General features: G+C 46.2%; 1 protein-coding gene across 2 annotated transcripts in view; it reads left to right on the top strand.

Moving 5' to 3' along the window:
- The first annotated feature begins 3,314 nt into the window (after nucleotides 1-3,314).
- The window catches only part of SLC27A4 (solute carrier family 27 member 4), a 45,108-nt gene continuing 21,307 nt past the window's right edge, over nucleotides 3,315-27,115 (top strand). The window contains exons 1-10 of one of the 2 annotated variants that reach the window (XM_083597313.1): nucleotides 3,315-3,651; nucleotides 12,386-12,515; nucleotides 13,256-13,422; nucleotides 18,375-18,769; nucleotides 19,422-19,580; nucleotides 21,441-21,510; nucleotides 21,888-21,979; nucleotides 22,553-22,662; nucleotides 23,467-23,676; nucleotides 23,818-23,944. In XM_083597313.1, coding sequence (XP_083453439.1) covers nucleotides 13,262-13,422; nucleotides 18,375-18,769; nucleotides 19,422-19,580; nucleotides 21,441-21,510; nucleotides 21,888-21,979; nucleotides 22,553-22,662; nucleotides 23,467-23,676; nucleotides 23,818-23,944 — 1,324 coding nt within the window. In that variant the 5' untranslated portion in view covers nucleotides 3,315-3,651; nucleotides 12,386-12,515; nucleotides 13,256-13,261. Of the gene's footprint in view, nucleotides 3,652-7,914; nucleotides 8,146-12,385; nucleotides 12,516-13,255; nucleotides 13,423-18,374; nucleotides 18,770-19,421; nucleotides 19,581-21,440; nucleotides 21,511-21,887; nucleotides 21,980-22,552; nucleotides 22,663-23,466; nucleotides 23,677-23,817; nucleotides 23,945-27,115 lie in introns of those variants that run through there. The other variant, XM_083597314.1, reaches the window with a different exon arrangement.

Genomic DNA, 27,115 nt, shown 5'->3' with positions numbered 1-27,115 from the left:
CTGCATTGTTTGTCTCTGTTTTATTTGTCTGGCATAGAAACCATGTAGGTGTTTTGCCTGTTTCGGGTGCATTCTGAGCATCGATAGCTTTTCTCTTGTTAAATGGGGAGCTTGTGATGCCCACAATAGTTTCTTAGCTTTCCAGATGTGTCCCCTGGGCCCCAAAGGGTTGGGGGCCACTGGCATGTTACTTCTGTTGTAAGCTGGTTTATGCAGATGGAATGGTGAGTACAAATCCTCTATTAAACAAACAAACAAACATCTCATTTAAAGACTTAAGTCCCCCCCTCTTTTTTAATAAAGATATGACCCTTAATAATAATAATAATAATTTATTATTTGTACCCCGCCCATCTGGCTGGGTTTCCCCAGCCACTCTGGGCAGCTTCCAACAAAGACCAAAAATACACTAAAATGCCACACATTAAAAACTTCCCTGAACAGGGCTGCCTTCAGATGTCTTCTGAATGTCAGGTAGTTGTTCTTCTCTTTGACATCTGATGGGAGGGCGTTCCGCAGGGAGGGTGCCACTACCAAGAAGGCCCTCTGCCTGGTTCCCTGTAGCTTGGCTTCTCACAACCAACAGAAGGCCCTCGGCACTGGACCTCAGCGTCCGGGCAGAACGATGTGGGTGGAGTGGGTGGAGACGCTCCTTCAGGTATACTGGGCCGACGTGAAGTCAGATTTGCTTGCTTAAGCTGCCCCAGAAAGGGCAAAAAGGCTTTTGGTGTACAGTAAGAATGACATAATATAATAATTTATATGCTACTTAATTCTAAGTTAGATTTCTAAGCAAAATATGAAAACCAGTGCACAGATATTAAAATATAAATATTCCTAATTAAAATACAGAGTAAATGATCCAATTGAAACATAAACAACCATAAGAAAATATACAGTAAAGCAATCTCATTAGAACAATACAGCAATTAATGAAATGTTTCCCAGTTAGTCACATCTACCTCTTGTAAGCAACAATAAAGCAATCAAGCAGGATTTAGATACTAAAAAGATACTGTCAAAGAACACTAAATTATAATATTTGCAAATAAATGAATGACCGCACAGAAATAGGTTTATGACTGCTTAGTTAAAGTTTTGGCTTCTGGCTTCCTCAGCAAACATTACTAATCCCAGCTGTGAAACAGAAGAAGGGGAATTATTCAAGTAAACTGTACTAAGCCTATCTCAACTCCCTTGCTAAACTGAGCTTGTCTTTTTACAAGGACCATGTGTCAGTCTTTCAGTCCTTAGACTTTAGAATTCCCAGCCTAATTAACATCGGGCAGGCACTGTCGCTATACTGTTTTCAACGTGTTTTCCCCCTACCTATTAGTTCTGCCCCCCCACTTTCTTCTCCCTAAACCCAGAGATTCCCTATGCAGTCAGTACAACTCTCCTATTTGGATTTTCAGAGCATAGGGAATCTCAAGATCCACATTAAGCCCAGGTATAGACTGGCCCAGTATGGAAGAGCCATTAATGAGCATTCATCCTTATTTGCTTGCAGGGAGTTTAGATGATGTTGCACCAAAGGAAGTGTCATCCTGAAATTTTGGGTACATTTCCTCCATCACTATCCCTACTGCAATAAGTCTGGATCCCATGGGCGTACCCAAGGAGGGTGGGGGTGGGGCACCTGTTCCCCCCATAAATCAAGTAAATAAATAAAAATACTTAACTGACCAAATGCATCACAGATAACTTGGTTCTTCCCCCACTAACATAAAGCCTCCTCCCCCCTCCCAATAAAGTCAAGTTACACCCACGCTGGATTTTGTTATGTGTAGTGGGTTTGATGCCCAAGACCTCCCAGTTGACTAACTGCACAACCTGAATTTGCAGCTGTGTGTTTGAATCCCACCCCAAAATAGTGACGGTCTGGAAGTGCCCCATTTCTACTCAGAAGCCCATGAGATTTCAATCAGGCTTACTCCCAGGTAAATGGGGTTAGGGATTGCAGCCTTAATCTGTCAGTTAATTAATAAAGATACTCATCCTAATTCACAGGTGAAACTTTAGGGCTCTACCATATGTCCTGTTCATCAAGCACTCATTCCGATTTGTTTGAGGGGAAGTTATCCAACTACTTCACTTAAGCGTGTGTGGAGCCTGTGGCACCGTGGGTTAATGCTTCTGGCTCTTATGCAGAAGGTTGGTGGTTCGAGCCCACGCAGGGATAACTGTGAGCAGGATGCTTTGCAGGATATTTGACCAGATGATGCTCAGGATCCCTTCCAACTCTGCAATTCAGCAACCATGACTTTCCTTACTGAAAATAAATAATATAAAAAAAATCCATGGTGCTGTTTGTTGGGGGTGGGGGCAGTGAGTTTGCTGCACAAGAGCACCAAATCCACTTTAGGGGCTGCACGCCCATCCACAAAATTGTGACACTTGCAAGCCTCTACCCGGAGGTAAGCCCCATCGAGTTCTGAGTTTAAGCACGCATGCAGGTTTCAATTTGAGTCTCCAGCTACGACTGATGCGAAATTTTGGCATGTTGTAAAAAAAAAAAAAAAGGTATAACAGAATAAAATGAATAAATGGATTTTTAAAAATATTTTAACAAAACTTTTATGTAGTCAACTTTGTCCCCCAGAGGAGCTGGTTGTGTTACTTGTTTATTTTTGCTTCTTTTAAAGTTTTGAGTTGAAGGAAGCACAGCAAAACGCGACTCTGGTGGGACTCGAACCCACAACCTTTGAATGACTTCACCCAGTCATTAGTCTAGAAGTCCAATGCGCTATCCATTGCGCCACAGAGCCTGCTAGATAGCGAAGGATGATCCTGCCCGTCCTCTTTTTGCCCTCCCTCCCTCCACCAGTTGCGGCTCGGCTGAGCTCTTGATCTGATTACAGAGCCGTACTTTTTCCTGTCGCCAGTTGTCCCTTTGCAAAGGCGTCTTAAGGCCACCGACTTTGCAAGGCGCGCGCGGGGACACCGCGAGCCTCTTCGCTTCTCCTTTGAAACTTCTTTTGCAAACTCCCAGTTCTTGCTTTGCTGTCTGAAGCTTTTTCTCAAAAAATAAAATAAATATGTGAAACTGCTTGAGATCATTTTAACGTGCGGTGGGAGGGCCATTGTCATAGGACCAGGGTCTGGGACAGGAGGAAACCGAGCTAGGTAGTGGGAGAGAAAGAGAGAAGGAAAAAGCAGAGCAAGAGTAAAGAAAGGAGTAAAGTCAAAGCACACAGCCCTTCCCCACCCACGTGCAAGGCTGCGGAGCGCAAGAAAGACTACAAATCCCGCGGTGCATTGCGGCAGAGCGCTGCTCTCTCGCGCCCCCTGCAGGACCCCCTTTTGCCAGAGCGCCTGCAGCATCAGTGACTAGCTGCTGTTGCTGCCGTTTGGTTTCTTCCTTTTCTCCTCCCGCTTGCAATTCTCATGCGGGAGGGAGGGCAGTGCAGGTGGAAAAGGGAGGAGGAAGGAAGTGCCAAAGGCAGGAGGAGCCGCAGCCGCTGGGCTGATCAGGAGAGCCTTTGCAAGAGGAGGAGGAGGAGGAGGAGGAGGCAGGAGAAGACAAGATCCTGCCCTTTTGACAGCTGCTGAACCAGCTGTTACTGCTGGACCCGCATCCTCTGCCCCGCGAGGAGGATGCGGTGTTGTGACACTCAGTAGCCACAGAGCTCCGTAGGAAAGCAGAGAGAGGTGGGTTGCTGCTGTGTCAGTGTCTATAGCGCTGCAGCATCACAGAGCGCTACATCGGGGGTGGGGGCTGGATAGAGAGGGGAGCCTTTTGTCAGGGGGTACGTCCCAGGATGCTGCTGCTCATTCTAAAGCCGGGTGGATACAGACCCCCGCAACTTGTGTGTGTGTGTTAAGGAAAGGGGGCTATTGTGCAAAGATGCCTATAAAAAAAGCTGCATCTCCCCCCACTTTCTGTTTGGGGAGTGGGTGTAGAAGCGGGGCCATTGACCTTATTTTCTCCTTTGTGTGTGCGTAATAATATATAATATCCTTCGTTTCCTAGCTGTCAGGCCCCAGCTATGCTTTCGTTTGGTTTAATGCTGCGGACGCCCTAATTCAGTCTGCAGTCCTACCTCCACTTACCTGTGAGCAAGCGCCATTAGACTCAACGGGTCTTGCTTCTGAGTAGACCTTGCTAGGAGTGCATTCTTCACAGCCTCATCTTGTGTCTGGTTTATGTCTAACGAGGCTTATAATAGCAGGCTTGCCTATTATCGCTGCTCCCTTTCTTCCTTTCCCATTATTTTTCGTAATAGCATCAGTGGGTTGCTGTGAAGCTGGGAGGACTTTAAGCTTGGCTCCTCCTGGGTAAAGCTAGTACTCTATTATTCCTTTGCAGATAATGAGAGTGGAGTAAAATGGAGTAGAGGGGTGAGGGAGCCACCATTTGGGATGTTTAATTGTATGTTGGTTTGATATCACTGAAAAGGACTTCTCAGAATTTAAGGCTCATATTTCAGGAATGAGTGTGGTGGGTATTTTTAAGTCCATTCTTAGGAGCTGGTGTTTTAATGTTTCTTTGGGTGGTGGGGGAAGTAAGGCTGGCTCTAAACATAAGATGAATAGATAATACTAAGGCTTTGTCGCCTTCTTCTTCTTCTTCTAAAAAAGATAATTTGATATATGTGAGAATCCTCCCCCATCCCAGAGTTCCCTGCTGCAATCACCTGTTTTCTCAAGCAACCAAGGCAGCATGTGTGTAATATTTCTTATTGAAAGGGATGGGGGATAAATTGCAGTTTTTGCTTTGCTAACCTGCAGAGAGTTCCTCCAGGATACTATAGGATTCACTCTCCGCAGCATGACCACAAAACCTGCCAGAAATTGAAAACCCAACAATTTTACTGAGTGTGTCATGTGTGCTTCTCCTGTGGCACAGAAATTACCTTAAAGAGATCAGGACATTGCCTCATTCAGACCTAGGTCTGGGGGTGGGTGAAGATTTTGAGGAGGCCCCTCTACATTCCTGACCCTGTTCTGATCTCTGAGGCCCAGATCTTCTACTCACCTGGCCTCCAGGTAAATGCTTTTTGAGCATTAAGGTGCCTTTTAAGCATCACCACACCTTTCCAAGCATAAGGTGTCCTTTTCACTCCAGTGTGTGTGTGTGTGTGTGTGTGTGTGTGTGTGTGTATATATAGATAGATGATAGATAGATAGATAGATGATAGATAGATATAGATATATAGATATATAGATGTAAAGGGCAGCCATAAGGAAATCACTGGTTGCTGGTGGACTGGGAAAGATAAGTGTATCTGTGTTGTTGTTGTTATTTTCAAAGCCGTGTACAGTCCGACCTTGGTTCTCAAATGCCTTGGTACTCAAACGCCTTGGTTCCCAAATGCGGAAAACCCAGAAGTAATTTTTGAATGTTTTTCGGAAGCCGAACGTCTGATGCGGCTGTCAGTTATTGTTTCTGGGGTACCTGCACCAATCAGAAGCTGCACCTTGGTTTTCGAACATTTCGGAAGTCAAACTAACTTCTGGAACAGATTAAGTTTGGTGCTTTTGTTTTTGCTATTTGTTTTTGTTTTTGAGGCTTTTTCGGTTAATTTGTTTTTATGACTGTGTGGAACCCAGTTCAGCTACTGATTGATTGATTGTGTGACTGCAGAAATGCATAAAAGCCGCCCCCCCCAATCCAAACAATGACTATCATCAGTGTAGGTAAGAATTATTATTGTTATTTTAATTTTTATCATCTACAATACTGTCTTATTTATTTTATTGTACAGTACATTGATTATTGCTTTCATTTTATGGATCAATGGTCTTGTTAGATAGCAAAATTAATGTTAAATTGCTGTTTTAGGGGTTGCTTTTAGAAGTCTAGAATGGATTAATCCATTTTGCATTACTTTCTATGGGAAAGCGCGCCTTGGTTTTGGAACGCTTTGGTTTTGGAATCGACTTCCAGAACAGATTATTAAGTTTGAAAAGCAAGGTACCACTGTAATACTGGAAGAATAATAATACTGGAAGAAGGAGAGTGCTTCTTAGCAAGCAGTGGTGAAATACCCCACCACCGCTGCTAGTCAGGGGAGACCAGTCTTCCCCAACGCAGTGCCCTGCAGAGGTTTTGTACTAGAACTGCTGTCAGCCCCGGTCAGCGGTGGCACCAATTTGGCTGGTGAGGGCGCTGAACCCTCCTGGTCTGACTTGGCACAAAGCAGCTTTCTCTGCCCATATTCCACCCTGGCAACCAGGACTGTGATGGGCTCACCATTGTTGTAGATGGTGCAGGGCTTTGCTTCTCTGGATCAGGATTCTAATCATGGACCTCTGCTTTGGAAGGTTGCAAAGGTTTTGAAAGTCCACAGTGGAAAGGTTGGGGGAAAGGCCAATATCGGTTATTTAAATGATATGCTTGCGTCAAAAGAACATACAGTATTTGAGGAAAAAAGGAAGCACAGCTAAAAGGCCAAAGGAAGGCTGTGTTTCTGAGTGACTGTTGTGCAAAGCTATTACACACACAGGAAGCTGCCTTATACAGAGCCAGGCCATTGGTCCATCTCTGTATCTCCTACACTGACTGACAGTAGCTCTCCAAGGCTTTAGATAGGGTACTCTCCCAGCCCTACCTGGAGATGCCAGGGAACTGTGTGCAGAGCACATGATGGACCTTTCCCATTTTGTTGGAGTCTTCAGCCTACATATTTGTAAATAAACATTAATGTTACGAAATGGCACTAAGCCTCCAGCAACAACCTTCTGAGCGGAGCCAAGCCTGAAAAGTGCTGTGCCCCTGGAACTTCTCACTGCTTAGAAATGTGGAGTGAGCATAACATGCTAGTGTGGCAACAGGGCAGTGCTAGAACAGGGATGGTGATTTTGTGGTCCAGCAACATCTGGAGAAGGGATGCTGGTGGCGCTGTGGGTTAAATCACAGAGCCTAGGACTTGCTGATCGGAAGGTCGGTGGTTCAAATCCCCGTGAGCTCCTGTTGCTCAGTCCCTGCTTCTGCCAACCCAGCAGTTCGAAAGCATGTCAAAGTGCAAGTAGATAAATAGGTACTGCTCTGGCGGGAAGGTAAACGGCATTTCCGTGTGCTGCTCTGGTTCACCAGAAGCGGCTTAGTCATGCTGGCCACATGACCTGGAAGCTGTACGCTGGCTCCCTCGGCCAATAAAGCGAGATGAGTGCCGCAACCCCAGAGTCGGTCACGACTGGACCTAATGGTCAGGGGTCCCTTTATCTTTAACATCTGGAGGGCAACAGTTTCCACCTCTGCACTACTGCAGACAACACTGGGAAGTTACCTTGTGTTCATAGTGTGTCTCTCATTTACAAATGTACAAGTGGAGTACAGTGGAAGCAAGTCTAACAGGTAGCAAAACCACTAAACCTGCCTCAGATGCTCAAAGCACGCGCACATCTCACACCACATGCCTTTCATCCAGCTTGACTCCTGATCAACAATTCCCAGAAATCTGTCTGTCTCCCAAATGAAACCTGATACTCTCATGCTTTAAAGGAAAATATCATTTGGGGACATGAACATTCTTTTTGCCAAGTCCATGCTTGCTCATTGGTTGCTTGGTGACAGGTCCAGTCAAAGGAATCAAGACTGTCAGGTTTGTAACAGTGAGTAGGAAGCAGCCGTGTTACATCACAATAATAAGCCATGGTGAACTCAAATGTTGAGTAATAGGAGCTCTACTTTCCAGTTCCTGGGTTCCCACTTTGACTGCTTAATAAACTTGTTTCCCTTTATCAAATGGCTCAAAGGGTAGTTGAATAGCGGATTGAACCCTTCGTGTTGGGGAAGAGCCATAGCTCAGTGTAAGAGCACCTGCCTTCCGTGCAAACGGTCCCAAGTTCAATCCCTGGCACGTCCAGGTAGGGCTGGGAATTTTGACAGTCTGAAACCCTGGAGAGCCTCTGCTGGTCAGTGTGGACATTATGGGGCTAGATGCATCCTGTGAGGCCAGAGGGGGATAGTGCAACCGGTGTGCCGTTCACATGGTGAGGGAGAAGCTGCTGCACCTGTTTTGGGAGGTTTGATTGAAGCCCAGATAGCTGCTAGGCGTAGGTGGGGATGACTCTGCCCTCTGGGAGGGAAGGAAGGCTAGATAAGGGTGGAACTGTGAAGAGGTGGAGAAACCGAGACAGGAGGCTGGAGGAGAGGAAGGCAGGAGGGAGCTCAAGAGCTGTTTACAGTGACCTGGGGATGTAAGTGATTCATCTACAGTGCTGTATATTTTGGAAAGTAGTTTGTCTGTTGATTTATAGTGTATAGATGTAGATTTCGGCTGGCAAATTTCGGCTGATGAGCACAGGTTAAATCCTGATTGGTTGGATGGGATCTATGCAAGCGTCTTCTTATTTCAGGAAGGTGTTTTGGATGGCGAAAACAGAGGTTTTCCCTATCGTATTAGCAGAAATTTCCGAGTGAACCTGCATGGGAATCCCTGCTCAAAATGATGGGGAAAACCCTCCCCACTTTTAGTGAGGGATTCCGAAGAGCACACCCCTTCCTGCTCTTTACGCTGAATAAGCCACTCACACAACTGCAAATTGTGAAAGAAGCACCTAGATTAATTTGGCCCAAAGTGTGATCAGCTTCTGAAGGAAATCAAACTAGATGTCTCTCCAAATTGTATAATTCTGAACAATTACAATAGCACTGCCGATGTACAGATTCTGTGGTCGTCTTTAAAAACACACAGAGAATTTTTTGGCAGGATTTTTAAAATTGTTCTTTTTCTGAGCGAAAAAGGGGCTAATTGACTTGCCCACTGTGTTTCGAATCCTCAAGACACAATGAACAAACTCTGCAGGGTTCCCTTGAGTCCAGTCCAGTGGGCTGGATTCAGGGGGGTCCCTGCTGCAGGATGGCATTAAGAACCCAGCCAGGGAGTTGTATTTAACCTTCTGCCCAGGCTTCAGCAAAAAACAGGATCCATTTTGTTGGATTTGCCACCCAAGACCAACAAACGAAGAGCAGAGGGGGTCAGATTCGTCTATCCCCATCCTCCTCATTGGCCAGCTTTTTAGCTGAATAACCCTTGGCTTGAGGACAGCCTGCAAACTGCAGTGTCATCTCAGGGCTTGCAAATCCCACCGGCATAGCTGATGCGTTTCCTGTTGCCTGTCTAACGTCCTGTTTCTCCCTGTCACATCAAAAGGGAGCGTGATGTGCACGAATAGGTTGAAGGCCAGGGAGGGTTTGTCTGGAGTTCAGGGTTGGAGCCTGTGCCTGCAGAGAAGAATCAAGTCCTTCAGAAGCTGAGGTGCTTTACGGACATCTAAGAGTTGTTCCTGTTTCCTGTGGTGCTTCAGGCATGCCTTTCTAGATGCACACATGCAAAGGGGCACTGGACACTATCAGAGCTGAAAATAGGGGCATGCTTGTCATGCCAGAGGCTTAGCTGTCAACTGTTCCCTTTTTTAAGGGAAATTGCCTTATTCCGAATAGGATTCCTCGCAAGAAAAGAGAAAAGTTGACAGCTATGACCAGAAGCAAGTGTGGTTGGATGTGGAAAGGGGAAGAATATGTGATTATTTCAGTTACACATACTTTTACTTAGTGAATACTACCTTGTTATAAGAGAACCACCTCCTTTATTTTCTGTAAGCCCTTCCCCAGAACTCACTTTTTGGCCAGGGTCATTGGATCATGCCCCTGACCCTGGGGCAGACTTCCCCATCCTTCCAGATGTTGTTGCAGTCACCATTCCCACCAGCCCCAGCTAGCATGTCAGGGGCTGTGGGAGTCCAGAACACATGGAATACAGCTGTGGTACTGCCAGAAGATCTCTTCATTCAGCATTTGTTCAGAGCATAGAATCGTAGAATCTTGAATTTGGAAGGGGACCCTGAGGGTCATCTAGCCCAACCCCAACCCGCCACAATGCAGGAATTTTATTTATCTATTTATTAATCTGTAAACTAAACTAAAACGTCTGTGACAAATGGCCACCCAACTTCTGCTCAAAAACTTCCAATGAAGGAAAGCCCACCACTTCTGAGGGAGTCCGTTCCACTGTTGAACAGGGCTTATTTTCAGAAAGTTTAGTCGTAGTTAGTTAGTAGTTAGTTTAGTTAGTTCAGAAAGTTGTGTAACTTGAAGCCATTGGTTTGGATATGTTGGTACTTATTATTTATTTATTTAATAAGATTTATACTCCACTTGACTATTAAAATCAAAAACAAAAAACCCTTTCAAAGTGGTTTTTAAGAAGATAATAACATCAAGATAAATTCACAACCATACTTTAAAACATACAAAAGTTGAAATACTACACAATCACCCTCAACTTTCTAAGCACCTGGGTAGGTTTGTCTAAACAAAAAATGTTTTTAGGAGTGCCGAAAAGAGCACAGTGAAGGCTTGATCTCAGTGGGCAGGGGCGTGTAGACGGCAATGGCTGTTTAATGACATTTCATTCCAATTACACACTTTGGAAAGAATATAAAGGTAGAGGTAAAGGGACCCCTGACCATTAGGTCCAGTCGTGACCGACTCTGGGGTTGCAGCGCTCATCTCGCTTTATTGGCCGAGGGAGCCGGCGTACAGCTTCCAGGTCATGTGGCCAGCATGACTAAGCCGCTTCTGGCGAACCAGAGCAGCACACGGAAACGCCGTTTATCTTCCCACTGGAGCGGTACCTACCGTATTTATCTACTTGCACTTTGACGTGCTTTTGAACTGCTAGGTTGGCAGAAGCAGGGACCGAGCAACGGGAGCTCACCCCGTCGCGGGGATTCGAACCACTGACCTTCTGATCGGCAAGTCCTAGGCTCTGTGGTTTAACCCACAGCGCCACCTGCATCCCTTGGAAAGAATATACAGTGTAGATACCAGTAAATGCCAAACTTTGCAGACTTGCAAAGTTAAGTACAACCTTCTTTAAACACTTGGCAAGAGTCGTTGACATGATATATAAATAAAGAAAATCCAGAATATCAAGGTAAAATTCAGGATAACAGGATATAACCTCTCCAATAAGAAAAGTGAGCAGAAGTTTCTTCTGGTGGTGAATTAATGGAAGAAATGCAGGGAGACTAGTTATTTCTGGTAATGTTGCCTCTGACTACTTTGCAGTGTTGTGTTAGTTCATCTACAAGTGCAAACTTCCAAACAAGTTTTGCAGAGTTAACTAACGATCATTTCTCCATCCAGGCTGCTACCAGGAAAAATCAATTATTATTGTTATCCTGCATTTTCCTGTCACTTACCTCGCCTAAAAGAAGTCTAATCTTTTGGGAAAGTGGGTTTGTTGCAATTGCACTAAACCTCCCAATCAACTATAACTGCCCACCCTGAATTTGTCGGTATGTCACAGAAGTCCCCCAGGTTAGGGAAACACTGTCCTTGTGGGCGGATGTCCAGATGCTGGATACCATGGTGGGCAGAGGCAAAACCAAAAGTCGGGAGCGTATCAGATGTAATTGTTACCTTTGTGAAGTAGGCTAGTTTCTGCACACACCCCTATCTATCTCCCATCCAGCCTTTATCAGAATTCAATGCCACATTTCAGCCAGGCAGAAAAACTTAGGAAGGGTGTGAAGCAGATCCAGTCAAGGGGGTGGCCTGGGGAGAGGTTCTGGCATTGGAAATGTCCCAAGGGCCAGGTGGAGAGGTTTCAAGGGCCACATTTGGGCCCCAGACCTGAGGTTCCACACCCCTGAAGTATGCACTGCATGAAGAAGTGTTTTTTTTGGCTTGTCCTGAACCTCCAGCCATTCAATGTCAGGGGATGATCCCTACATTCTAGTTTTGTAAGAGAGGAAGCAGGGAGTTAGGACTGAGATGGTTTTCAAACTTGTATGGTAGGACCGTCTCCTGAACAATCATACCAAAATTCCTGTAGCTCAGCTTGGTGCCCTCCAGAGTTGTTTTGGACTACTACTCCCATCAGCCCCAGCCAGCATGGCCAATTATCAGAAATGGCTGAAATGGTAGTCCAAACCACCTGGAGGGCATCCGGCTGGTAAAGGCTGCTGTTGGTGGATATTTCAAAGAAATATTGTGGTACTTGTTAAGTTGTGGGTGAACATATCAGACGACACAGCGATTCTTCAAACAGCTCTTGTTTATTCACAGGCCAGCACAGAACTGAACTGAAGGGTTCAGCCAGCCTGCTTATATAGAGCTCCAGTACAACGTTACTGTAACAACTTTCTAAAACTATCCAATCACTGAACGTCACTTTCGATCCCTTATTTGCATAACTATCTACAGTATCCCCCTGCTGGCCCAGGGTGAGAACTTCAGTACATAACAGTACTGATGAACAGAGAATGCCAAGATTTCTTTATCATCGTCACAGACCAGAAATTGACTTTTATAACATTCCCTTCCACGTTCCCAGGTCATATGGTACAGATAAACCAGCAAAGCACAACAGGCCGGGAAAATAATCAATAACCTTGGACTTCTGTACATGTTTATCCTGTTGCTCATTAGGTTATGGTCCAAATAGCATTCTCTCTGTCGGGAGAAGGTGAAGCAAAGAGGCAGAGAGACGTCGCTGAAGCAAAAGGCTGCCTTGTGCAGAAGAAGAATTAGCTAGGATTGCAAGCCCAGATTTCCCTTGGTGAGTTGGGCCTCGGCTTTTTAAAAATAAATGTTATTATTTAAAGTCTTTGTTCACAGTTTAGCAAAGGTGGACAGACGTGGCCAACCTGAGTGGCCATTTAGGGCCAGCTGTTTGGAAAGCAAGGGGTCACCCAAGTTAGGTGTTGGGTTGTTGTTGGTTTGGGGTGGGGGATAGTCTGCAAAATGTCATTGGTGCAATAATAGTGTATTAGTTGAAGAATTATATTGGACTATCCAAACATCATTCCACTTTATTAGTTGTTCTGCTGTGCTTTCCCAAACATGATTGCTTTATTGCTGCCTGGAGGAGCCCTTTCGTTATGAAAACGGGACAACTCTGGAACATTTGCGGCATGAAAAGTTGCAGGGTTTCAGCAGGGTTACGGGGCACACACTGGTTGGAAGGGCAGCTGTAAGTCTACCCCACAGCGCTTGCTGCATTGAAAACATGATGGTACAGCCCTCTTACTATCATCATCATCATCATTTATTATTTGTACCCTAGCCATCTGGCTGGGTCTCCCCAGCCACTCTGGGCGGCTTCCAACAAAGATTAAAAATACATTAAAATGTCACACGTTAAAAACTTCCTTGAACAGGGCTGCCTTCAGGTATCTTCTAAATAATAATAATAATAATAATTCATTGATCACAAATAGTCCTGAATGTGCAGTAAGAAGGGGGCTTGCAAGAGCTCCTCATCTCACCAAAGGGAACTTCCTTCTCTCCTCTCCCCAGGCCAGCATGTTACGTTCGGCGGCTCTGCTTCTCCTCTTTGTGGTCTTCCGGCTGTTCCTGGGGCTGCCATGGATCCAGGTGGTCCCGGCTCTCTTAATATTCTACTTGGGATCTGGAGGATGGACTTTCCTTCGCATCGTCATCATGACAGCCAGACGGGATGTTTCGTAAGTTTTGCAAACTGGCGGACCTCCCCCTCCGCGCCTCCTTCGCGTGGCTTCATCTGATTTATGTTTCTTGCTAACATGCCTTTTACAGCAATCATTTTGATGTAGCTGTAGGTCCAGAGTTTATGTGGGTTTCTCAGAAGCACATGAGAAATGCAAGCTTTGGCACTAGCTGCAGCACTCGGGATCTTGAAGCAAAGGGTATGTGCTGGTTACAGGAGGGGCCATTGCTCAGTGGAAGAGTACACAATGCTTCATTTTCGGAAGGGCCCAGTTTCTATCCCTGGTACGGTGGTACCTTGGGTTACATACGCTTCAGGTTACGGATTCCGCTAACCCAGAAATAGTACCTCAGGTTAAGAACTTCAGGATGAGAACAGAAATCGCGCAGCAGCGGCGTGGCGGCAGCGGGAGGCCCCATTAGCTAAAGTGGTGCTTCAGGTTAAGAAGAGTTTCAGGTTAAGAACGGACCTCTGGAACGAATTAAGTACATAACCAGAGGTACCACTGTATATCCAGTTGGAAGGACCAGCAGGAAGTAATGAGGGCCCTGGAAAGCCACTGCCCATCAGAACAGATTAGGGGGATCCAGCATGGTGCCATGAAGATGCACTTGGTCTATAATTCCCATCAGCCCCATCCAGCATGACCAGTGGTCAGGGCCCTGGAACAGATAATACAGGGTTAGGTGAACACACAGCCACACAGTCTGTTAAGAGGGATGCTTCCAATTTTAAATGTGTGGTTGCAACAGAAACAGGCAACTGCTCAGCCAATTCTGCTTCCCTCTTCATGGTGACCCAGGGCAACTTGCCTGGGTCTGAATGTCCCAGGCTTGTGCCTTTCCCTGCTCTCTGCCGTGCCATCAGCAGCTGCTTATGTAGGGCCCTCCAGATGTTGCGGGGCTTCAGCTCCTATAATCTCCAGCCATTCACCATTGGCTGAGGTTGATGCGAGTTGGAGTCAAACAGCATCTAGAGGACACCTGGTTAAGTCCAGGGGTCAGCAGACTTTTTCAGCAGGGGGCCAGTCCACTGTCCCTCAGACCTTGGGGGTGGTGGACTATATATATATATTTGGGGGGTGGGAAATGAATGAATTCCCATGCCCCACAAATAACCCAGAGATTCATTTTAAATAAAAGCACACATTCTACTCATATAAAAACACGCTGATTCCCAGACCATCCGCGGGCCGGATTTAGAAGGCAATTGGGCTGGATCTGGCCCCTGGGCCTTAGTTTGCCTACCCATAATCCACACTGATGGGCCAATACACCCTTTGGAAGTAAGCTTCTCACACCTCTCCTTGGAGCAGCAGAAGCAGTGGTGTCAGGGAGAGCGAGCTAGTGGAAGAGGTTTTCCCAACACTGGTGAAACTGATAAGGCTCTCCAAGGTGTTTTCAGATTCACTAAAAAGCAGAGACCTGTGTCACTTTCACAGAGAGCCTAGAAGGAACTGAAAAGGCTTTCTTTCATTCAAATGTGCCCACTGATGTGTTCGGGGCGGGGGGGGGAATTATTAAGATCCATGAGGATCTATGCCTTGGATCAATACTTTTGTGCTACTGGCAAGCACCAGATCTGTGATTATTTTTCTGTGCAGCCTACCAATGTAAGCCTTATTTGATGGTAGTTTGGCTGGGACCCAAAGCAAAAAGATGACAATTCAAGAGACTCCATTGTTTTAATCTTCTGTATGTAACTTTTACGCATACCCCATGGAAAGACTGTATGTGTGTGCATTCATGTGCGTGTGCCCTTCTTCTGTTTGTGCTGGGGCCAGGGATTGACCAAAGGGCAGGGGCAGGTGTCCACAGCACTCTCAGAATTCCAAAAGTTCCCACAGGCCCCCCAAAATTTGCAGCCCTGGTGTAATGTGAGGAACGATGTTGAAAGAGTCTCTGCTTGGAATAAAATGTTGCTGCTCATTTGTGATAACATTGCTAAATCTCCTTTGAAGTACTGTTCCATGCCAGACTGCACTTTGGACTTCAGACGTGCCTAAGAAATTACAAGCAGCCAAGCTTTCTAGTCTATGACTTTGCCTGGTCTGATGCCAAGAAACTGCTTTTGTTCAGGCAAAACTGGTTTTTGAAGGGAACACACACACACACACACACACACACACACACACACACACACAATAATCAAGCATGGCTCCTTTCAGGGTGTGGCAGTGTTGCAATCACCTCTCACCATCCCTGGTCTAAGAAACCCTACAAGAGAGGAGGAAAGGTCCTTGAAACTCAATAAGAGAAATCCTCCTTTTTGTTAGATGAACGTAAGAACATCAGAAGGGCCTGCTGGATCAGACCAGTGGCCCTTCAAGTACAGCATCCTGTTCTCACAGGCAGTGGACAACCAGATATCTGTGGGAAGCCTGCAAGCACAAGAGCCCTCTTCCTTCCTGAGGTTTCCTTGACAGATGGTCATCCAGCCTCTGCTCAAATATCTCCATGAAAGGAGAGCCCACCACTTCCCAAGATAGCCATTTCCACAGCCAAACAGCCCTTGTGTCAATAGTTTAGCCAGAATCTGCTCCCTGCCATTTCCACCACAGGGCTCTTCTATTCCTGTCCTCTGAAGTAACACAGAGTGAGTCTGCTCCGTCATTTGCAGGACAGCCTTCAGGTATTATAAGATGGCTATCATGTCTCCGCTGCGTATTTTCTTCTCTGGGCTAAACATTCCCAGCTTTTTCAACAGTACGGCTTAGTTTCCGGACACCTCCCCAACTTGGTTGCTCGCCTGTGGGCACACTCCAGTTTATCAATGTCCTTCTTAAAATGTGGCATACAGAACTAGATGCAGAACTGCAGATACAGTCTTCTAGTGCTGGTGTTATATTAGGGGTCCCACTCACCAGATCCTTGCTTAGAGCCAGTGTAGGGTAATTGTTAGAATGTTGGAATTTGACCTGGGAGACCAGGGTTCAAATCCCCACTCAGCCATAAAACTCATTGGGTATCCTTGGGCCACCCACTGCCTCTCAGGCTAACCTACCTCACAGGTTTGTTGAGAAGATAAAAATTGGAAGCTGAGAACCATGTACACCACCTTGAGCTCCTTGGAGGAAAAGGTGGTATACAAATATAGGTAAAGGGTAAAGGAACCCCTGACCATTAGGTCCAGTCGTGACTGACTCTGGGGTTGCGGTGCTCATCTTGCTTTACTGGCCAAGGGAGCCGGCGTACAGCTTCCAGGTCGCTTCTGTCAAACTAAACCGCTTCTGGCAAACCAGAGCAGCACATGGAAACACCATTTACCTTCCCGCCGGAGCGGTACCTATTTATCTATTTGCACTTTGATGTGCTTTCGAACTGCTAGGTTGGCAGGAGCAGGGACTGAGCAACGGGAGCTCACCCCGTCGCGGGGATTCGAACCTCCGACCTTCTGATCGGCAAGTCCTAGGCTCTGTGGTTTAACCCACAGCGCCACCTGCATCCCTGGTATACAAATATGATATAAGATAAATAAAAAATACAAGCAGGCTGGCTTCATAGTATTGGCAGGCAGCTAGGGAGATAGAGTTCAATTTGCCAGTGGGGAGCACTATTATATTAATGGCAAGAGACCTTAGCTCTGTGGCAGAGCATCTGCTTTGCAAGTGGAATGTCCCAGGTTCAGTTCCCTGATGGCATTTCCACGTAGGCCTGGCAGAGAACCCTGCCTGAAGTCTTGATGAGCCACTTCTGGTCTGTGTAGACAATACTGAACTAGGTGGACCAATATTTTAACTTGGACCTAGCAGCTTCCTGTGCTCCTGTTTGGGGAGGGCTGTAGCCCAGCAGTGGAGTACCTGCTTTGCATGCGGAAGGTCCCAGGTTCAGTCCCCTGTGCCATCACCATGTCGCAGGTGATGAGAGAGCCCCCAGCCCCAGCCCTGGAGCTCGGCTGGATGGTGTCACCTGGTATAAGGCATCTTTCCTGTGCCTACAGTTAGCCCCGTGTGAAAATTCTGTGACTGAGTGCTGAGGAGGCAGCAGGCTGGGTGTGTAGGTGGGGCTTTGCAATAAGGGCGAGTTTAGGAGGGGTTCTGAGCCTGGGATGCTTGCGAAACCCTCTTCCATGAAATGTATCCTGGTTCTTGTTCAGCTGAACACACCTACAGGCTTGAAGGAGATGCAGCGGCATGAGATTGCCATACTGTTAAGAGTGTTTCAATGAAGATGAGTGGGTGGGTAGTTCCTCTCCATTCCCTTGGGATGAGCTGGCCAACTGGAATCATGGCACCTCTGCCCTGGCCGGGCCCCACCTGGAGTCCTATGTCCAGCTCTGGGCACCACAGTTGAAGAAGGATATTGACAAGCTGGAAGGTGTGCAGAGGACGGCAAACAAGATTACAGTGGTACCTCGGGTTAAGAACTTAATTCGTTCTGGAGGGACATTCTTAACCTGAAACCGTTCTTAACCTGAGGTGCCACTTTAGCTAATGGGGCCTCCCACTGCCGCTGTGCCATGCCGGCACAATTTCTGTTCTCATCCTGAAGCAAAGTTCTTAACTCAAGGTACTATTTCTGGGTTAGCGGAGTTTGTAACCTGAAGCGTCTGTAACCTGAGGTACCACTGTATTGATAAAGGGCTTGAAAACCTAGCCTTATGAGGAGTGGTTGAGGGAGGTGGGTATGTTTAGGTTGGAGGAGCCTGAGAGGAGATATGAGAGCCATCTTCAAATATATGAAAGGCTGCTTTTTGCTGCTCCAGAGGCTAGGGCCCAAACTAATGAATTCCAATTACAAGGAAGGAGAACTTTCTGAGGGTGAGAGCCATTCAATTGTGGAACAGACTCCCTCAGAAGGTGATAGACTCTATTTCGTTGTATATTTTATAAAGCGTAGGTTGGATGGCCACCTGTCAGGGATTCTTTAGCTATGATTCCCATCCAACTCTACACATCTATGATTCTGTCTCCTGGAGGGAACCTTAGTTGTGCCTTCTTCTCCTTGCCAGGACTGGATACGTTGTCCTCTTGACTCGGTTGAAGGTTTGGTGGTACGTGAAGCACAAGTACACAGTTCCAAAGCTCTTCCAGCAGGCAGCACGCAAGCATCCAGGAAAAGCAGCCCTGATTTTCCAGGGGACAGGCGAGACGTGGACCTTCCAAGACCTGGATAACTATTCCAACCAGGTGGCCAACTTCCTGTATGAAAGAGGCTTCCGCTCTGGGGATGTCATCGCCCTGTTCATGGAATCCCGCAACCAGTATGTTGGTCTCTGGCTCGGCATGGCCAAGATCGGTGTGGAGGCTGCCCTCCTCAACTCTCACGTGCGGCAGGAGTCGCTCCTTCACTGCATCAACATCTCGCACTCAAAGGCCGTCGTGTTTGGAAGCGAGTTGGCTGATGGTGAGAGGCAGTGGGAGGGAATCCAGGGGCAGGAAGCAGAGCAGAAAGCAGGCAGAAGAGCCGGTGTATTTATTTGAAAAAGAGACTAAGGAACCTATGCCCCTCCAGCTTTTGTTGGACTCTAACACCCATCAGCCCCAGGCCAGCATGACCAGTGTTCTGGGATAATGGAGTTCAGCTCCTATATTTCTGGTTCATGTCAAAGCCACATGTGTCTATTCATAAGCCCATTCTATCCCATTTCTGCATTAATCTTAGATATATATTTTTAAAGAGTCTGTACAGAAATATGCATTCTGTATTGACGTACACATTTCTAAACATAGCTATACAACCCACTATTCATTTATTATATGGTCACAAACCTGCTAAAGTAGAGCCTATAAAGAACAGATGAGGATTCAAACATATGATTGCACATATTTAAAATGCTCTTTGATGCACTTATTTGTCCTAAAATATTCACACTGCACACATTTTTTTGAGCCAAGACTTCCAGATGTTGCTGGACTCATGACTTCCACAGTTTCCCCATCCCTGGTGTAGAAGATGAACCATTGTGAAGACCTGCAGCTGTGGATGCATGGGCCACTGTGGCAGAGAAGGTGTGTTCTCTGTGCTTTTGCTTCTAACACCTGTTCTCCCTTTCTAGCCTTGCGGGAAGTGCAGCCTTCCCTTGGGAAGTCCATTCACCTCTTCTGTTCTGGCGACTGGAAAGCGGAAAGCACGCTGCCAGGCTCAGAACATCTGGACCCTTTGATTGAAAAAGCATCTCGCCAGTCACCGACTCCCCCAGACAAGGGATTCCTAGGTAGGCACAGGCAGTGGGTAGGAACCATTTTTCATTGCATGTTTCTATGAAATTGCTACCGCCTTTTCAGTCTCTTTTACCTACTCTTTTGCCTTAACAGGCAGCCCTGTTTAGGGAAGTTTTTAATATTTAAAGCTGTATTGTGTTTTTAATATTCAATTGGGAGCCACCCAGAGTGGCTGGGAAAACCCAGCCAGATGGGTGTGGAATAAATTTATTATTATTATTATACTCGGGAGCTAACTCTGAAAAAGAAAGACCAAACCCCAAGTCACTGTTGCAGGATGTGTCTGAAGTCACATGCGTGTTCAGCACTGTGTATTCATACAAACACACCAACAAGAAGCTTGGAATATTTTGCTGGAGTTATGGCATTTGTCCATTCATGAATATATGCTTGTCTCTATTCTTGCCTGGATAAAACTCCTGACACCCAATAATTTTATTCTGGGCAAGCTATCCTAAAGACCAGATGGGCAGCCCAGTAATTCTTAGAGGCAAACAAACAGCTTTACATTAGGATTCTTGAGAGACACATTAACAAAGAAAGCTTGGTTTATTATAATAAATGAAAATGACGGAATGTATGAATTCTGTTTCAGACAGTAAAATTACAATTTAAGCAGGCAGCAAATCCTACCATACACAAACACCTAAAGAGTGGAAGAATCTCTACCTACTCTCAAAAGCCTACAGAAGTGAGCACGGCAGTTTTGCTAGCAGGGCTTACACTAATAACATAAGCAGCTAGATTTATTGTGCTTTTAAATTTACCCCAGGATTTCCTGCCTGCATCTCACCTCCCCATCTTGCAAAACGTGTTTGAATAAACCCTAGTGAGTTATGACTGGCTATCTTTTGTCTGCTCCCTGCCTTTCCATTACCAGGAGTTTGAGTAGACTTTGCTGGCAGCTAGATTTACATGTGTTGACCTTTACAAGGTGTGAGGAACTCAGGATATGCTTGAATGGCTTCAGGTCACTTTTTGAATTGAGGCTAGTATCAGGCTTATACTGAGGTCAAGCAAGGTTCATGATGGAGAATCTCATGTCATATTTAAGTTAGTATGTCAGCCTTTATACTTGTGCTGTGATCTACAGAGATAAACCATATAATAAGTTCAGATTGACACACACAGCTGTTCACATCAGTGTTCAGTTTAAGTCGCCACACCAAAACAGCTTATTATTCATATGGGGAAACCCATATGGGGAAACACAACCAGACGGGTGGGGTATAAATAAATTATTATTATTATTATTATTATTATTATTATTATTATTATTATTAGGGTTGGTGAAGCAGGTTTTATCTCTATCACTTCCAGGCAGGGCTGGGGGAGGTAGTACTGAGTTGGATGGACCAATGTTTTGCAAATTTATAAACTGCTTTACAGCAGTTTATTTCATAAATGACTGTGTCACAACTCAGGGAAAGCCTTCTTAAACAGAAACATCTTCAGTAGGCAGCCACCTAAATATCATAACGCTGAGTGCCTGTCTAATTTTGGCTGGTAATTAGGCTCATTAAAACAGGGCAGGGGAACCCGCAGCCTGCGAATTTCATGTGGGTGGTGAGGAGAAGCAAATGGCGGGAAAGAGGGTGGCAGAAATACAGTAAAGGGGTGCTCTGCCCACCTTATGTCTGGCCTGCCCACCACTGGCACCAGTCCTGCCCACAGCTGGCCTGCGGCCCCTGGCACACCTTCCCCAAGGGAATGTGGCCTCTGAAAGGGAAAAGGGCTCCCTGCCACAGAATAAAGCCAGGTGCTGGCACTGAAGTTCTGCTTTTTCACGGAACACCAATGCCACTAGATAGCAAAGGTGACCCTGAATTTTTCAACAACCTTTTGCCTTGCAGATAGATTGTTCTACATCTACACTTCAGGCACAACTGGGCTGCCCAAAGCTGCAATCATTGTCCATTGCAGGTGAGCAAAATCATAAGGGATCAGTCTGTGGGGTCGGGGTGAGGAAACTCCCAGTCAATTCTGTTTTGCGTTACTCCTTGAAAAAACAGGACTAAGTTTATTAAAAACCCAAATCCAAAACAGCAGGTTGAAAGCATAGAAGCCCCATACTGTGCATATTTACTCAGAAGTAAGCTTAGGGTGCACAGGGCAGGCTGTGTGGTGCCCATACCTCACGGTCCTACCCCCCAAAAGCTCCTGAAACCTGAGGCAATTGAAAGTAGCTATCCTTATCTCCTCTTCTCCAGGCTAAACATACTCAGCTCCCTTAACTGTTCCTCATAAGGCTTGGTGTCCAGACAAATACTGATATCTCTCTCTCTGGTCTCCCAATTCAGGTATTTCCGAATGGCAGCCCTGGTTTTCAATGGCTTCCGCATGCGACAGGACGATGTGGTCTATGACTGCCTCCCCTTATACCACGCAGCAGGTAACACCATCACTTTTAACCTTTCAGTCTTTTCCAGTGACTTACCTTTGACCCATCTGCTTCACTTTTGTGATGGCTATGTTGTTGCTGAACTGTGAACAAAACGTCCGGCTGAAATGAAGGGAATTGATAGAAACACAGGATGCTGCGTCACACCGAGTCAAACTGTTGGTCCATCAAGAGCAGCAACAGCAGCATTTCAGATAAGAGCCTTTGCCAGCCCCACCCAAAGGTGCTAGGGCTTGAACTTGGGACCTTCTGCATTCAGAATCTGTGCCCTACCCACCATTCTGTACACTTGTTATTATTTAGAGGAAGGAAGTTCCAGGGTTCTGGAGTGACCCACCGAACGTGATTCTCTACATGCCATTCCCAGGTGATTTCTCCCACCCAGGCACTGACTTGGCATGCTGGATTCTTCCCTTCCCAAGATCATGCCCTGGGGTCTTGTGTAGATTGGGTCTGAGCCAAACTGGGAACAGCAAAGTCTTGCTTCTCATAAGCTAGTCACCATTTTTAGTTCCAGATTTCCTGCTGGCTAAAATGGGTTTCCCTCTCCCTCTTCCCTTCTAGGTAACATTGTTGGAGTTGGCCAATGCGTCCTGCATGGGATGACGGTTGTGATCAGGAAGAAATTTTCAGCTTCTAACTTCTGGGAAGACTGTGTGAAATACAACTGTACGGTGAGGCAGGGCTGAGACCACAGCTGTGCGGGTGGGGTAAAGAGGAGATCCATAGTATTGTAGAGTTGGAAAGGACCCCAAAGGTGATCTAGTTCTACCCCCTGCAATGCAGGTTTCACAGCTAAAGAATGCCTGACAGATGGCCTTCCAACCTCCTCCTCATCATCATCATAAATATCATAATGCATGTGTGTGTATTTTTATATAACAAACAGCAAAACACCAGACAAAGCAACAAATTCCTCCCAAAGGCAAACACATAGCAGCACATTTTCAAAGCATCTTAAGAGTCAGGGGATTGACTCAGTAGCTGGAACACCAAGAACCTGTAAGGTGGGTGTCGAGTTGGAGATTTTTCATCTCATGCCAAGGCTGGAAGATGGCAGCACAAGAACAGGGCCCTTTCTGTGGTGGCTTCCTGTTTGTGGAACACTCTCCCCAAGGAGGCTCTCCAGGCACCTTCATTACATATCTATAGGCTCCAGCTGAAAACATTTCTCTTAAACTAGGCTTTGTGCTGATTAAATGATCTATGGGCTTTTAAGGGGTTGCCTTCTCCAAGCCTTATTTCCAGAGCTGAATGCATTTCATTTAACATCCTGTGCCTAAAAAGGTGGGAGAGACATGAACTAAAACGTTAACTCTTTGAGAGGAGGGACAGGGCACAGATTTGTCAGGGGCCCACGTGAGAATCAAGGCTATCATTTCAAAGGTAGAAGACTGCATAGCTGCCACATGTAGGTTACCTCGTGCCATGCATCTCATTTTGTCCCTGACTACTACTTCCTCTGCTGCTGCCATCAGATCGTACAGTATATTGGGGAGATATGTCGGTACCTGTTGAACCAGCCCTCTCAAGAGGTGGAGAGGAAGCATCGGGTCCGGATGGCTTTGGGCAATGGCCTGCGGGCTTCCATCTGGAAGGAGTTCACTGAGCGCTTCGGCATCCCCCAGATAGCCGAGTTTTACGGAGCCACCGAATGCAACTGCAGTGTGGGCAACTTTGACAACAAGGTAAGGGCTGCCTTCTTGCTGAAGGCGTTGCTTGGCATTTGCCCAGAGTGCCTGAGCCCTGGCTTTTGGCCCTGGGCCCCAGACCTCCTGCCCTTCATCCCTTTGCTTCCGTGGTGACCTCCAAAATTTTCTCCTCTGCAGCTGGGGGCTTGTGGCTTCAATAGCAGGATCCTTCCCAACATTTACCCCATCAACCTAGTCCGAGTGAATGAGGAAACTATGGAGCTGATCCGGGGACCTGACGGGCTCTGTATACGGTGCAAACCAGGTGAGGCTGGGTAGCAGCCCAGTAGGGTGGAGAGCAGCTGGGTAATCCTTGAATGAGAATAAGAGGGAGAGAACAGCAGGGCTGGGGCACTGTGATCCTGACTTCCATGTTGTAGCGTTCCCAAAGCAAGGAAGGATTGGACTCTGATTAATGGAATACACACGAGGCTTGACCAGCAAGACTTTGGGAGAAGGTGCCAATAATAATCCTCTCCACCCCTTGACCCAGGTCGTTTTATTCACAAAAGAACTTTTTACACAGCGTTCGTAAGAACTAATGAGATTTCCTCTGAGCATTTCAAAAAACCGCATGTGGGAGAAAGTCAGATCAGAAGAAATTCTTTTAACTACAAAGAAACTATTTCCTACTTGAGCATGCATATGTAGTTCAGAGTAAATAAAATAGGAAGCAAGGAAGAATGCTTTTAGCAAAAACCCGGAGGTCATAAACAGGAATATTATTATGGCTGGGGAGGGCGGGGTATAAATAAAATTTATTAATAATAATAATAATAATAATAATAATAATAATAATAATAATTGAAGACTAGTGTGGAAATGTAGAGAACTGAAGTTTGGAAAAAATTAAAAACTGAGAAAAGCCCATCCCTAGGTCACAGTAGACCAGGGGTCAGCAACCTTTTTAGCTGTGGGCCAGTCCACTGTCCCTCAGACCATGTGGGGGGAGGCTATATTTGGGGGGGGGATGAAGGAATTCCTATGCCCCACAAATAACCCAGAGATGCATTTTAAATAAAAGGACACATTCTACTCATGTAAAAACACGCTGATTCCCGGACTGTCCACAGGCCGGATTGAGAAGGCAATTGGGCCACATCCGGCCCCTGGGCCTTAGGTTGGCTACCCTTGCAGTAGACCCTCCAAGTGCCCCTATTTTCCAGGAACATTTTCATTGGTAAATGAATCCCTGAGCCATCTGTAGGAAATCCTGTATAGGGAAGTTTTTTTCTTAATGTTTAATTATGTTTTTATATATGTTGGAAGCTGCCCAGAGTGGCTGGGGCAACCCAGGAACATGTGTGGGGTATAAATAGTAAAATTATCATTATGGAATGGAATATTCCTATTTTCATTGGAGAAATGTCACAGAGGGTTTTGATGAGTGGAGGTGGCAGGTGATTCATCCCTGAAGTGGAGCGCATCAATCAACTTTTGGACTACTGTGGGTTCCTGCAGGTCTTTAGATGGAGCAGTGGCCCCCAGGAGCTAAGATAAGACCGAGGACAGATGGGACCCTGTCAGAGAGACAGAGATCTGTCCTCCTCTGTCCATTGTCCTCCTTCTGGGCTGATGACCATGATTCTTAAGCTACAGCCAACTCAAGCTCTCCCCTAAGAGAGAGAGCACCTTGGATGACACTTCACTTAAAATTCCTGGGATTCAGGGGCCTCGTTCACACACAATTAAGCTAAGCCTAGGTTTAGTATTACAATATGAGTGACAGCGTGGCCACAAAGAGAAGACCGGAAGCTTCTGCTTCTATTCGAGATTAACCACAGTTTAGTGTTATATCCATTAATCTTAGCTATGGCCTACTGAAAAGCAGCCAGCTTCATAAATGTTACCGTCTTACACTTTTCTGTGTATAAGACAAAAATTATTTACTGTAAAATAATGTTAAAAAACGGGGTTCATCTTATATACGGATAGTGCGTGGGGGACGATGACGGGTGATTGGTTGCATATGTGAGCAGGAGCTTGTCAGTGGCAATTTTGTTGGTGATTAGTGGCTGCGTCAAGTGCTGCTTTGGATTGGCTGCTGCTGCGGAAATTGGGTAGGTGATTGGTTGCTGCGACAAGGATTATTTAGGATTGGCTGCCGCTTCGGCAAGCGGGCGTGCAATCGCCGTCTCCTGTTTTTGAGCAGGGAGGCACATGTTGGCTTCGGTGACGCGAGTGATTGTCAGTGTTCGTAATTCGTGCAATTCCCCCCCCCCCCACAAAAAGCTCAACAACTTTGGGCAATCCCCCCATTTTCTTAAATTTGTGTCCCCCAAAATAGGGAGCATCTTATACACAGGGGCGTGTTATACACAGGAAAATACAATACAGTCATACCTCATGTTACGTTTGCTTCATGTTACGTTCCTTCAGGTTACATTCTGCAGCGACCTGGAAGTACCGGAAAGGGTTACTTCCGGGTTTCGCCACTTGCACATGCGCAGATGCACAAAATGACATCACACGCATGCGCAGATACAGCGCTTCTGGTTGTGCTCTTTTCATGTTGCGAACGGGCCTCCGGAACGGATCCCGTTCTCAACCAGAGGTATCACTGTATATAGACATACAATTTAGTCTGAAGTTTGTCACTGTGGGTGAAACGACAGAGCCTAGGACTTGCTGATCAGAAGGTCGGCGGTTCGAATCCCTGCGACGGGGTGAGCTCCCGTTGCTTGGTCCCTGCTCCTGCTAACCTAGCAGTTCGAAAGCACGTCAAAGTGCAAGTAGATAAATAGGTACAGCTTCGGCAGGAAGGTAAACGGCATTTCCGTGCGCTGCTCTGGTTTGCAGAAGTGGCTTAGTCATGCTGACCACATGACCCAGAAGCTGTACGCCGGCTCCCTGGGCCAATAAAGCAAGATGAGCGTCGCAACCCCAGAGTCGGCCACGACTGGACCTAATGGTCAGGGGTCCCTTTACCTTTACCTTTGTCCACTTTTACACTAGAGGGCACTCTAGCACCACACAGGAAGAGGGAAACCTGTTTTCCCCCTGCCACATTAGCTCTTGAGTGCCTTGTGGTTAGCCAGGCACTGATAAACTTTATAAATGAAGATCCTACAATCTAGGCACTAGATTCTTTCTGGGGAACAACGAGTGATTATCAGCAAAGTACTTTTATCCTTAAGCAGCTGAAACTTTAACAGCTTTAAGGCTGTTTTAATCCGTCGTGATTTTATGTCTTAATTCTGAGTGAACATACAGAGGATTTTGCTGTTAGTTGAGTCATCTACTCATCAACTGATCTAATTCAAAGCTTGGAAATCCTTTTAAAGAAAGATGTTTCCAGCACTTCTGATGACTGTGTGTTTGTGTTTGTGTATGAGCACACATGCCCAGTACAGATCTTTGTGGCTCTAATCGAAATAATGTTCTGTAGCCAGATAGGTTGTCCCTCTCTTCCCAGCTCCCAATGTGGTGATGTAAT

Source organism: Podarcis filfolensis (assembly GCF_964270895.1).
Source record: "Podarcis filfolensis genome assembly, chromosome: Z".
Classification (NCBI taxonomy): domain Eukaryota; kingdom Metazoa; phylum Chordata; class Lepidosauria; order Squamata; family Lacertidae; genus Podarcis; species Podarcis filfolensis.
The sequence above is the reverse complement of the archived record's forward strand: the minus strand, read 5'-3'. Positions and strand labels throughout refer to the sequence as shown.